We start from the raw sequence: 13,330 nt of genomic DNA on the forward strand, positions 1-13,330 counted from the left end.
TTTATATGGCTGATAACTTTATTCTGACTTGTCCCTTATTTTGTATATTACTTCTTTACATGGCTGACTCCTTTACTTCTAGCTTGGCTGCTTTTGTACATGTAAAATATAAAAGCTATTTACTGGAATACTTTTCGCTATGTTTCTCTTTTAGTGTTCAAGAACAATTACATCTTCAGGTTTTTACCATGTAGAATTTTATTTTCTATTATTGGGGGACAATGAGGGTTTGAATACCAGCCCGTTTACAAACCATTTCTCATCTGTTCCAAGTTAAAACGGTGTGAGGTACAGTGGAATTCATTTAAACGTTTTAATTAGTTATTAAGAAGCGAACAACACACATCCACTTGGCTAAAACTTCTAAAAGAAATCAGATAGCACTCAAATGTACCTGAAAGAAAGGGTAAAAAAAAAGGTCTAGTGTTAATGTCTAGACCATGCTACACGAATCTTTAAAGATGTAGGTGAGACGTGTAATAGCTTGGGCTGCTACTAACAGCTAAAACGCTTCACGTGATGTTTTGTTTTCCTCTTGGTTTATTAACAGCTGACTTCCAAACAAGGGCGCACCCATATTTGAATAAAACGGTGTGATGAGAGGCGTTGGCTCTGGTGACACGGTTTGATAGACTGGCAAAATTAGTATGGAAACAGACTGTATATAAAAAAAAGAGTTGTATAGGGTATAAAAATCTTAGATTTTAGAGATATTTGACAAAAAGAAACTCATTGCTATGTATAATGTTTCCATCTGGCATTTTGTCAACCTGTAAAAATCATTTCTGTTTTCTAATATATTGGTGACTTCAAAGTGCTATAGTTAACAAGATATTTATGAGTCAAGATTGCCTCTTGAATATAAGTAAAAAAGATAATACTGGCGTTCTTATCTTTTATGCATATATATTTACATTCAAAGTATATTTTTATAATTTTTTCAATGCGCAATTTTGAAATTCATTGAATTAAATATGTATTTATAATTACGTCATTTGTTCAACATGAGAATACTTAATTATTTCTTAAACCTAACACGATGTGGATGCGTTTAATCAGTTTGTTAGCTCGAAGCTCTCCTCCCCCCTTTTTGTGTCCTTCAATCTTTTTCTTTGTACGCGTTGCATGTATTGAAGCCGTTAAGGACATCTGGTGTGTATATTTTCAAAAACTATAGTTTTAAATCACCCCCGACTTCTTACTTAGAGATAAACGGGCAAGTAGCTATAGCTAGTGAGTATAACAGCGATTAGCAAGAAACAGTCTACTTAAAGAAATAGTTTCATTATTAACTGCTGCACTCCAACAATGACAACTACATTCCGCTGGGTTCGTTTCTTTATTCCTTGTGCCCATGAGCTAAAGTTTCATTTGATTAACGATTATTTTATTTTTATTTCATATCTTTATTTTTTTTGCTTCGGACTATTAACTCTGAAGATTTCGTCTTCTTAACCTCAAGCTTTTGTACAACAACCAAAATGTCCGCTCTCACATCTCGTTATCGAGACATTCTCAAAGAATAAAACTAAAATATGAGGTGTTTACTTTGATAACTGTCGTGAATTTACAAAGAACGAAGCACGTATTGCCGTAAGCGAATATCAATTTACCCAACTCATTACACTGAAATGGCAGAATAGGTAGCTAGTGAGATTTGATGATAAAACGGAGCGGCTGGACAAAGATGATAGTATGTGCTCAGTTCCTGAAAAAGGAAGGAAAAATATTACATAAAAAGAACACTAAATACTCCATTCAAGAGTTTTATACCACCTGTTACCACCTGGCTGAGCTGATGTACATCACATCGAGTGCTCTTACATGCAAAGGAATAGGTTGCAAAATGGACAATAATACAAGTTGTTGATAACAGTAAGAATTACACATTATTCTCTCTCTCTCTCTCCTTTCACTCTCCTGAGTGGCAAGTCTGCAGACTCAGGACGCTAAAATTTTGGTTTCGATACACGTGGTAGGTAGAGCACAGATAGCCCATCGTGTAACTTTGTGCTTGACAATAACCAAACCAAACTATTCAAAGCAGCTGAGACTTTAATTATATATATATGAGTGACCTAGTAGTCTCATTGTAACTGACCAAACCACCTGGTGCGTTTCCAGCCGATTATTAATGAGCTAAGGCACTTGGTCCGCTTTTAAACTATGAAAGAACTTTAACATGGATAACTAGCCTGACAAAAAAGTAAATTAATATAGATAACTAGCCTGACAAAAAAGTAAATTAACATGGATAACTAGCCTGACAAACAAATAAATTAACATGGATAACTAGCCTGACAAAAAAGTAAATTAATAATGATAAATAGCCTGACAAGAAAGTAAATTATTATTTTGATATTTACCCCACTGCACGACGGTTCAGCTGTAAATGTCAAAGCTTATAACGCTAAAAATTGTGATTCGATCCCTGCAGTGGCCGAAACGCAGATAGCCTATGGTGCAGCTTTGTGCTAACAATAAACGTTGCTAGATGTTATATATATATATATGTGTGTGTGTTGAAGCTTTCTTTTCTTTTTCACCAAAGGTAAAATCGAAAAGAGAATCTGTAGCGTAGAGGCCTAATACATTCTCTGATTGGCCGAAAATAATACACTAAGCCTCTACGCCACAGATTCTCTTTTCATTTTGACCTTTGGTGAAAAAGAAAATAAGTCTTTAACACGTATATATCATCATTAAACATTTGGCCCGCTGTATAATATCGAATAGTAATTAGGCGCAATGTCATAATATTATTCGCATATCTAAATTAATTTAGGTTACTGTATGGTGAATTAAAAATGATTCATAACCTGGGCCTGGCATGGATTGGTGGTTGAGGCACTCGACTCGCAATCTGCGGGTCTTGAGTTCGAATCCCCCCGTCACACCAAACATGCTCGCCCTTTCAGCCGTGGGGGCATTGTAATGTGACGGTCAATCCCACTATTCGTTGGTAAAAGAGTAACCCAAGAGTTGGCGGTGGGTGGTTGATAGCTGTAGTCTTACACTGCTAAATTAGGAACGGCTAGCGCAGATAGCCGTCGTGTAGCTTTGCGCGAAATTCAAAACAAGACTCAAAAATCGCCTCCCCCCCAGTGGCACAGTGGTATGTCTGCGAACTTACAACGCTAAAATCTGGGTTTCGATACCCGTGATGGGCAGAGCACAGATAGCTTATTGTGTAGCTTTGTGCTTAATTACAAACAAACAAAAACCCTTAAATATTGCTAGATGTTGTTTGCAAACATTGCCATCTATCGGAAATATTTAAAATCACTTTGTTGTTTTTTTCTATTTTTTTACATTATATTTAGTGAATATGGTATATAGAATAATTATAAGGATAATATAATTATTTTATATTAGTTTTATGTTGCTTAAATAGTTTTATTATGCTAATTGTTAAATTGTCTATTTACGTCCCGTACTAGAACAGTCCATTGAAAATTTCAACTTTATTATCAACATTTCATTCAACTATTCGACTACTTAATATGTACCTTATTATTATTATTTCTAGTTTACATAAAGTAGTTAATAACTAAATCATTAGGTGTGATCACGTTGTAGAATTCAATAAAAAATATATACGTATATATATTCAATAATATAATCAGAGTACAGGCCACATAGTACAATTATTAGATTTTTGTTTGTTGTTAAGCACAAAACTACATAATGAGTTATTTGTGCTGCTCCCACCACGACTATCGAAACCCGATTATTAGCGGTATAATCCTTCAGACTTACTGCCATACCAGTAGAGAGCCAATTATTATTTATTGCCACAATAAGAAACAATTTACTTTTTTTTAACTATTTACACCTGTCAACCTTTTTGATGTTCTGCCGAAGGCCACCTGGAGGGGTCGCCTATTTTAGCCAGTCGTACCACTCTACAATAGTGTGTTGTCTGTCAGTAAGTCAGTATACACTAAAATGACATCACATAAGGGACGCTTAACGTTGAAATTTGTACTGTCGTGACGTCAGTAAAACGTGCGCATGCCATGAATCACGAGAAGAATTATGCGCTCTGTAGGCTTACAACACAGCATGACATATGAACTTCAAAAGCAAGAAATAAAAATACGTTACTTTTTATTTTGGTTTTATTTACTCTTGAGACAGAACATTTTTGGGGATCATGCGAAAGTAAATCTATAATTTTGAACTAGTGCCGAGAAGGAGGTTAAATAGCCAGTAGTTCCCTATCACTCGTACTGAATGATTATTCTGTTTGCAGTGCCCGGCATGGCCAGATGATTAGGGCGCTCGACTCGCAATCTGCGGGTCGCGGGTTCAAATCCCCGTCACACCAAACATGCTCGCCCTTTCAGCCGTGGGGGAGTTATAATGTGACGGTCAATCCTACTATTCGTTGGTAAAAGAGTAGCCCAAGAGTTGGCGGTGGGTGGTGATGGCTAGCTGCCTTCCATCTAGTCTTACACTGCTACATCAGGGACGGCTAGCGCAGATAGCCCTTGTGTAGTTTTGCGCGAAATTCAAAACAAACAAACAACCCTGTTTGCAAATCGATTCGTTATTTGTAAATAGTCCTCATTAAGATTTTCGATTACTCTATTTAGATTCCTTTTATAAACAAAATGTGGGGCCCGGCATGGCCAGGGCGCTTGACGGTTCGAATCTCCGTCCCATTAAACATGCTCGCTCTTTCAGCCGTGGGGGCATTATAATGTGACAGTCAATTCGTTTGTAAAAGAGTAGCCCAAGAGATGGCTATAATTCATAATTCTATTTTAAAAAGTCGGTAAGTCATCGAAAGGAATATTATTTCATTTATATTTTTATAAATATTTAATACCATATTTCTACCCCTCTAGTCTTACACTGCTAAATTAGGGACGGGTAGCGCAGATAGTCCTCGTGTAGCTTTGGACGAAATTCAAAACAAACAAATAAAATATGGAAACAAGACACATAAACAAGTTTCCTGATGAAACGGTTTTTTATTATTAATAATAAACAACAATTTACAGAATATAACTATGGTCAAGTCAATATAAATATAAAATAACACTTATAATATGTTGGGGTGTATTTAAGTGCTTGGTAAAGCAAGTTTCACGAATGAATGGTAATACATCCAACCCACGCATTGCATTTAATTCAACTCACTATCTTGGGTTTCTTTCTAATCGGAAAAGTTTTCAGATGATTTCACTTTATTATGAACAGATGACTTTACATTTTCCTAGAATAGTAAATCAATTCGCTGACTGTTATTTAAATTATTTTGCTGAATTAATGTTAATGAATAATTTTTGCCTTTAGAAGGTGGAGCTTGTTTTTAGAAATATTGTAAAAACCCGCCACACTAAGGAACCACTTTATCTTTTTTTTTATCTAATTTCACGTATTTATATTCTTGGCTAGTCAAATATCACCAAGAACGAATTCTAATTGTTTATAAAGCAAGAGAAAAAGGACTAAAGATTTCTACGCATGAAAATTTTTTACCAATGTTTGTTTGTTTTAAGAGCAAGGCTACTCAATGAGCTTACTGCTATTATAGTGCCTTTGTCAGGCTTTATAATAATAATGTTTTCGTTGTTCTAAAGATTTTTAATGGTTTCCTTTTCTACAGCAGAAATAGTTTATTTGACATGTTATGGCCAATCCCACTATTCGATTAGAGTAGCCCAAGAGTTGAACGTGGGTGGTGCTGACTAGCTGCCTTCCCTCTACTCTATCACTTCTGAATTAGTGATGGCTTGCGCAGACAGCCTTTTTGTAGTTTTGAGCGAAATTAAACAAACGACTTCATAATTCTATTTTATAAAAGTCGGTAAGTCATCGAAAGGAGTTTTATTTCATTTATATTTGTATAAATATTTAATTCCATATTTCTACCCCATAATGTTGTATAGCCTATAGGAATCATAGAAACGTGTTCTCGTGAGTTTTTAACACAGATCGAACGGACAACACTTTAATTAAACAAATCATCAAGTTCGTCGTTTTTCTTCAACGTAAATAAAAAATACCCTAACTGACTTTACTTGAAGTAGCATTAAAATCTAGTGGTTTGAAAGAAGATGTATCATTGAAAGTAAATTTAAAGCCCTAACAATAAGCCCTCCAGTGGCTCAGCAGTAAGTCTGAGAACTTATAACACTAAAACTCGGGTTTCGATACCCGCGGTGAGCAGAACGCAGATAACCCATTGTATAGTCTTGTATATAACAAGAAACAAACAAACTTAACAGTGAACAGTTCTATTAACAACATTACTAAAGTGCCTTTGTCAGACATTATAATAATAATGTTTTCGTTGTTCTAAAGATTTTTAATGGTTTCCTTTTCTACAGCAGAAATAGTCTATTTGACATTTCTGTATTTTATATAAACATTTCGAACCAGGCCAGAAACATTACAGCAATTCTAATTTCAGTTTTAAGTTAAAGAAAATAAAAATTATGATTAGCATAATTCTAGTCAACAAAATAATTAAAACAAAATATAGCTTGTTGAATAAATAAATGAGAAAATATATAAATATATACAAATAATGTTACCATAAATTTCACTCATCTTTCAAAGGTTTGTATGTAGCCGAGCAAAGTTTATTGTAAATAACTAAAAATAAATAAAACCTATGAGTTTAACTAATTTATCTAAGTGCGTAATATTTTGTGATTGAGTATCCACGTGATCTGTCGTTATGTTAGACTGTAATTTTGGTTGTGTTTGTTTGGTTTCTTTATTACGTGGCTGTGCTACAACTGCTGCTGTATTTGTATACGTGGGTTCAGACGGTGCTCTTGGTGTCGGTAGTGTTTTTGGTACTGATTGTTGTGTGTGGATTGATTCCGTGTGTTGTATATTATTTTCTATGGTTTGGTTGCTATTATGTATTGTATATTCGTGTTTTGATCTCTTTGTAGTCAGCTGTGTGTTGTTGCTTACAGTTGCAACAATACGTACTTTCGTGTTCCTTTGGGCACATAGAGTTGTGATATTTTCCGCCACAGCCAACACATCGTGGGAGATGATTACAGGCAGACGTCACGTGTCCGTATCGTTGGCAATTAAAACATTGCCAAACGACAACTGCAGGTATTTTGGATTTTTCTATCGTTAGTTATTAAGATTGTGAATATCCTGTGTTTCGTGTGTGTGTGTGTTTGTGTACTTTAATCATGTTCGTCTGTTTTTGTGTCCTTTTAGAGATACGTTCGACTTTCATATATTGAATGTTTTTTTGTGAACGTTCATCCTGGATTTGTTTCAATGTCTATTCTGTAGTGAATTCCTTTGATTACGAATGATTTTGCGTTTGGTTTATTTACAGGTAAATGTATCCATATATGACCCGGATAAAAGGCGTCCTCAGGCCATTGTTTGTGGTGACTCTCTAGGTCAGCCGCCCTGTCCCTCCGATTAGAACTCCGCCCTCAGCTAGGCGTTTGATAGCAGTGATTTTAGTGTTAGGTTTACAGCGTTTGATTTCCGCTTCCAACTGTGGTTCTTTGTATGTGACAGGTATACCTTCTATGATAAAAGTGTTTGGGTGGTTGTGTATGTTTTGTGTTTCTTTATTTCTTGTGGTTGTGTGTTAGTGTTTTGTCTGTTTTTATTTGCTGAATATTTTCTTTGTTTTTTAGGCATGACAAGTGTAAATCCACCAGTGTCCATGTGTGTGTCTGTTGTTTCTTGAGTCTGTATTTGTGTATCTCCATCAGTATCTAAGTGTGTCTCTGTTGTTTGTTGTGATATTGTTTGTGTATCAATATCCAGGGTGGTGCTAATTTGTATGTCATCCTTCTTAGCTACAACGACTCAAGTATTTAATTGTGGACTTAACCTTAGTTTTGTATTAAGGCCACCTACTCTAGACTTACATGAAGTTTTAAGGAAGAGGCCATTTCTAACAACCAAGTTTCGATTTTACGTTACGTCTTGGTTGATGTATTTGTCTTCTCGATTTCGGCAATCGTTGTATGTAGCAAGGGTTTGTATGTAGCCGAGCAAAGTTTATTGTAAATAAAAATAAATAAATAAAAATCTATGGGTTTAACCGATTTATCTAAGTGCGTAATATTTTGTGATTGAGTATCCACGTGATCTGTCGTTATGTTAGACTGTAATATTGGTTGTGTTTGTTTGGTTTCTTTACTACGTGGCTGTGCTCCAACTGCTGCTGTATTTATGTATTTGTCTTCTCGATTTCGGCAATCGTTGTAAAGAATTCTTTGTTGAAATTCCAATCTACGAAAGATTGAAAGTAGTTCGATGTGGTAGCCCTCACCGCATTAGGCGGGGCAGGAACCTGCCACAGTTTCTCCGCCAGAATAATCCAGCTCGTCGTCGATTAGAGGTAGATGTTGTTCTTTTAGCCTACCGACGATACGTTAGTAACTAACGGTTTACTGTTTTTAATGCTATTTAAGAGATCGTTATGTAGGTATGTCCTATCTCTTCCGAGGTACAAACGGAAATCCTTAATATAGATCTTAGAGTCTGCTTGTTTGATTCGTATATTCGCGCCAAGTTACATACGGGCTACCTGCGATAGCTGTCCCTAATTTTGAACTGATATACTATAGGAATGGCAGCTAGTCGACAGCACCCATCGCAAACTTTTGGAATGCACTAATTTCCCAGAAAGGGGGCTGCCTGGAGGGGTCACCTATTTTAACCAGCCGCACCACTATACAGTAGTATGTTGTCTATCAGTCTTGTCTGTATATTATTTATTCATGAATATAGTTTAGTTAACTGTTCAGTTTAGTCAGAAGCTTGTTTAAAAATAATCAGACATACATTCAACTATTTCTGTGCAAATGCTTCCAATCGAGTACACAGTATTGTAAGTCTAGATTACAAGTCTAGATTAATCAGAAGCTTGTTTAAAAATAATCACACATATAGCTATACATTAAACAAGAATAACCAATGCTGTAAAAACACAAAGGCAACAGTTTTTTTGTTTTTATACAGGAATCATTGATGCCACTGCTTGAATTAACTGACAACACAGTGGCAGTTATGTGTATACAAATTATCAAATCAAACTTTGCATAAGATTACTTAATTTTCTATTCTGCTTTAACCAGCCGCATCACTATACAGTGGTGTGTTGTCAGTCAGTCAGTCAGTAGACATTAAAATGACGTTGCATGAGGGGCGCTTAAGGTTGCAATTTGTACTGTCGTGACGGCAGTAAAACGTGCATATATCATGAATCACGAGAAGAATTATGCGCTCTGTATGCTACAACACAGCATGACATATGAACTTCAAAAGCAAGAAATAAAAATATTTGTTACTCTTAATTTTGGTTTTATTTACTCTTGAAACAGAACATTTTCGGGGGACCTGCGGAAGTACATCTAGTCAAGAAGTGGTATCTGACAATTTCTCTTGTAATGCTCCTACAGCCCAAAAATGTTGAACGCGACTTGGCGGCAAAGGAATGCAAACCATGGATTCATAACCAGGCACGCTAACCAATAGGCTACGCCTAGCTCAGAGTAATAAATATTTTTTTTTTCACATTACACATATAGACAGAGTATCGTATGATTACAATTATTCCCATTATTACAATATACTTGTCTATATAGATACTCTTAGAACATTTTCATTTTTAAGAATCTTTGTGTTGACTTGTAACTCAAAAAACAAATTAAATGTACCAGGAATCGTTTATTAACCACTAGAAACAATAATTTTTCATCGTGTTTTATCATAATACAACAACACAATACATTCATAAAGTATTTAAAAAAATATAAAAACTGGAATAATTCCATTAAAACACCTTATAAAAAGTTCACGTCGTAATCCAAACAACTTTGTCAAGTTGTCACTTGTGCTTCGAAACAAAAGACAATCAATCTCTATCCTTACTATTCTAGCTTCTTGGCTAACGTTTATCTTTTGTAGATGCTTTCTTAAAGTTTATCTTCTGAACGTGCCTGTCCCGAACCGACAAACAATTGTTTTAATCTCGTCTCCATCAAGCTCCAAAGATCCGTGAAATCTGATGGTTAGTACGTTGGAAAAACTGCCAGCTGGACACTATGATCGTGGAAAGATTATTTAACACAACACTGGTTTAACTACATTACTTAAACATAACTCTTGTTTAATCTATGAAAAATGGAAAAAAAAGAACATTATTTACATTGTTCGATTTATGAACACAATACATTCGAGATTCTAAACGTAAAACGTCTTCAAATTTTAGTTTAGATTATTTCTGAAATATGAATTGGAAATAACGATTATTAATTCTGCTGACAATCCAGAGTAAAAGTTTTCTACGGCATTTTTTCAATATTATTTACGTCATAGTGAGACGCTTACTGTAGCTTAGTGGCTGTTAACTTTTTTGAAGCTTTGTTTTATCAGTTTATCAATGAAAATAAGCTAAGGTTCAACATTTCTAAGACGGCCCACTCATACTTAAATGTGTAATCAAGTTAACCGCAGCGCTTCAAGCGGCAGTTTAATAAACGAGCTTTATTTTTCCTTCAGTTCAACGCATCGACAAAACTGTTTATCAACATGATAATCTAATTTTAGCGTTGTAAAATATGCGTATTCCCGCAATAGTATTCCCTCTTATTCTATAGTCATTAGTGTTTCATGCTCGTGTGGAGTATAAAAAACTAGCCAAATGCAGAGCAGTTTGTTTCTAGTTAAGCACAAAGCTACATAAACGGCTATTTGTGCTCTGCCCACCACGGGTATTGAAACCCGTTTTCTAGCGTTATACGTCTGCAGATATTCCGCTGTGGCACTAGGGGGAATGCAGAGCAGAAAATTTTCTCAAATGCGATGTTACCACAGCCACAGTATATAATCTATATGAAGGCCAGGTTGCATCATGCCTTCAAATATTTATATTTTCTAGATCTGTAAACGTAAGATTTAGAAATGTTGTATTATATTAAATGTTTCACTAATCCTATGTATCTCTATTGAATTACTTGATTGTATTCCCAGGTTTTATACTGTATGTTATAATTGACAAAAGTCTTGATATGTATGCCTATTATACAAACTTCCTAAAACATTTGCCTCTAAATGCGTTTTTTTATTTGAGCTAATACACATTAAAGCGTTTACAGATTATTTCACCTGTCGATACGATCTCATATCAAAAAGTAAAAAAAAGACATATAAACTCTTCAAGATGCTATATAAAGTTATCAAACCAACCACCAGATGGCGCGTTTTAAATTTTATTACGCTCAGATATAGGGAGAGGGCTGTTTTAGCAACACGTGATCTTTGATAAAATCAACAAGTTCGAATCAAAAGACATATTAAGGTGACATTTGTGCTTTACCAATGGCTAGTTTTACAAGTTTGGCGCTATCTATTAGTTGTTGACTTTGAATATAAGTTATATGAAACTGTTCATATAATTTGATTTGTATTTTATTATCACAAAACATATATTTGTGTCTACAAAATTACAATTAAAAACTCAACGTTTTACAACCCCTACTCTTTCTTTTTAACATCATTATAAACAAGTGCTTATTCTTTTTATTATTTTAGACTTAAAAAACAACGACGCACATTAAAGTAAAAGTAATCAATAATTTATGCCATTTTTGGTTTCATATACGTGCATCACAAGAGTTAGTATAACACTGTACAACCATTATAATTAATCACGATAGTGGTTCATAATAGAGATCGCAAAAAATAGCACAAAACCCTAATAGAACGTTCGGGCAAAAAGTATTTTAAAATTATTTTAAAATACTTCCTTCTGAACAAAATATATTAAAACAGGTTCTGGAAATTATTGTGTTTCTGAAGATTTGTTGTACTCACAACGTGTTTGGTTCCACAGTCGTTAAAAGGTACGTGCAGACTGTAATTTGTGTCACCAGTACCGTATATCTTGCAACTGCTACCCTTATCACCAGCATGTATCACTCCATGGAAAGGCTCATTGAAGACCACATTTACTAGAATTTCATCAGGGTTGCAGGTCAGAGAGACTGTGTGAATACAAAGCAAGCATACCATATAGATAGATAGATCATGCTATTTTCTATTGTATCTATTATGATTTCATATTTTAGAAGACAAGAAAATTATTTTAAATTAGTATTGGAATAGAAAGACACTTTCTATCACGCTTGAGATTTCGACGGCGATTCAAAGAATAGTTGACCGGATGTTCGTTGTGTATCGCTTCAGAAACTATTCTATTGTAGGTATCAAGTTTGAAACCCGGGCGAAGTTTCATGCCAGGAATACGTTCTATTATTGCTCTGGATAAAATAGGAATTCGTAATTAGATATGAATTAGTAAGTCTGTTTTTGTTAAGAAGAATAAAAAATAAAAAATTATAAAACTCTGTAGTATAAAATCCACAGAAGAAGATGTGTTTATTTTAATGTAGAACACAAAAATGCTCCAAAGTGATGAGTGTTTATTTTAATGTAGAACACAAAAATGCTCCAAAGTGAGTGAGTGTTTATTTTAATGTAGAACACAAAATGCTCCAAAGTGATGAGTGTTTATCTTAATGTAGAACACAAAAATGCTCCAAAGTGATGAGTTCTTAACTAATCATCCTTATACCAATGTGGTATAATTCTTACACCAAAGTGCCGCACAGTGTTGTGAAATGTGACAGATGGGTGTAATACCCTTGCGTAGTTCTACATCAGAAATCTGAGATTCCAGTTTTGCATCGGGAATTTTTAAATTTAGCGATAGAAGAGAATGAGATTGATACATTTTTCCCGCAATAAAAAATGTTAATTTCAGAATTTGGAAAGCAGCAGTTTGCGACAGTTCAACATCACAATCCATTTTCTTAATATCTTAGATTGAGGAACATGCATTTGATGAATACAACAGCTCAGGAGCGTAACTGTTCTTGCAAGAGTGTCAGTCACAAGGGATATGGGTGGTTACTATGTCTTGGATAAAATAAACATATATACACTGCTTTTAAAATGTCAGATTAAAAGTTTAACCTTTCTATTCAATCTGAGAAACAGCAAACATACACAATTCTGTGGTTTTACTGGTGCTAAGAAAAACAATATATATAAACAAAATACTTAACATTATATAGTGATCAAATCAGCTTAAATTTCATTATGCTATTCATAAAAGCACGTGACCATTATGAGGGCTCGAATGCTAAGTTCACCAAAGTAGTTTTAGTCATTACCCTCCCAGTGGTTTAATTTTAATTACTCATCCCCCCAGTGGTCTAATTGTAATCATTCATCCCTCCAGTGGTCTAATTTTAATCACTCATCCCCCACGTGGTCTAATTTCAATCATTCACCCACCCCCCCCACCGTGGTC

At 34.8% G+C, this 13,330-nt stretch overlaps 1 protein-coding gene across 1 annotated transcript in view; it reads right to left on the minus strand.

The window, feature by feature from the left end:
• Positions 1–9,750: 9,750 nt before the first annotated feature.
• LOC106474223 overlaps positions 9,751–13,330 on the minus strand; it is an 8,733-nt gene continuing 5,153 nt past the window's right edge. Inside the window, exons 3-4 of the mRNA XM_013934914.2 lie at positions 11,830–11,999; positions 9,751–10,056 (exon numbers count right to left, since the gene is read on the minus strand). Coding sequence (XP_013790368.1) covers positions 9,937–10,056; positions 11,830–11,999 — 290 coding nt within the window. The 3' untranslated portion in view covers positions 9,751–9,936. The remainder of the gene's footprint in view (positions 10,057–11,829; positions 12,000–13,330) is intronic.

This window comes from Limulus polyphemus, unplaced genomic scaffold, assembly GCF_000517525.1.
Source record: "Limulus polyphemus unplaced genomic scaffold, Limulus_polyphemus-2.1.2 Scaffold6963, whole genome shotgun sequence".
Classification (NCBI taxonomy): Eukaryota; Metazoa; Arthropoda; class Merostomata; order Xiphosura; family Limulidae; genus Limulus; species Limulus polyphemus.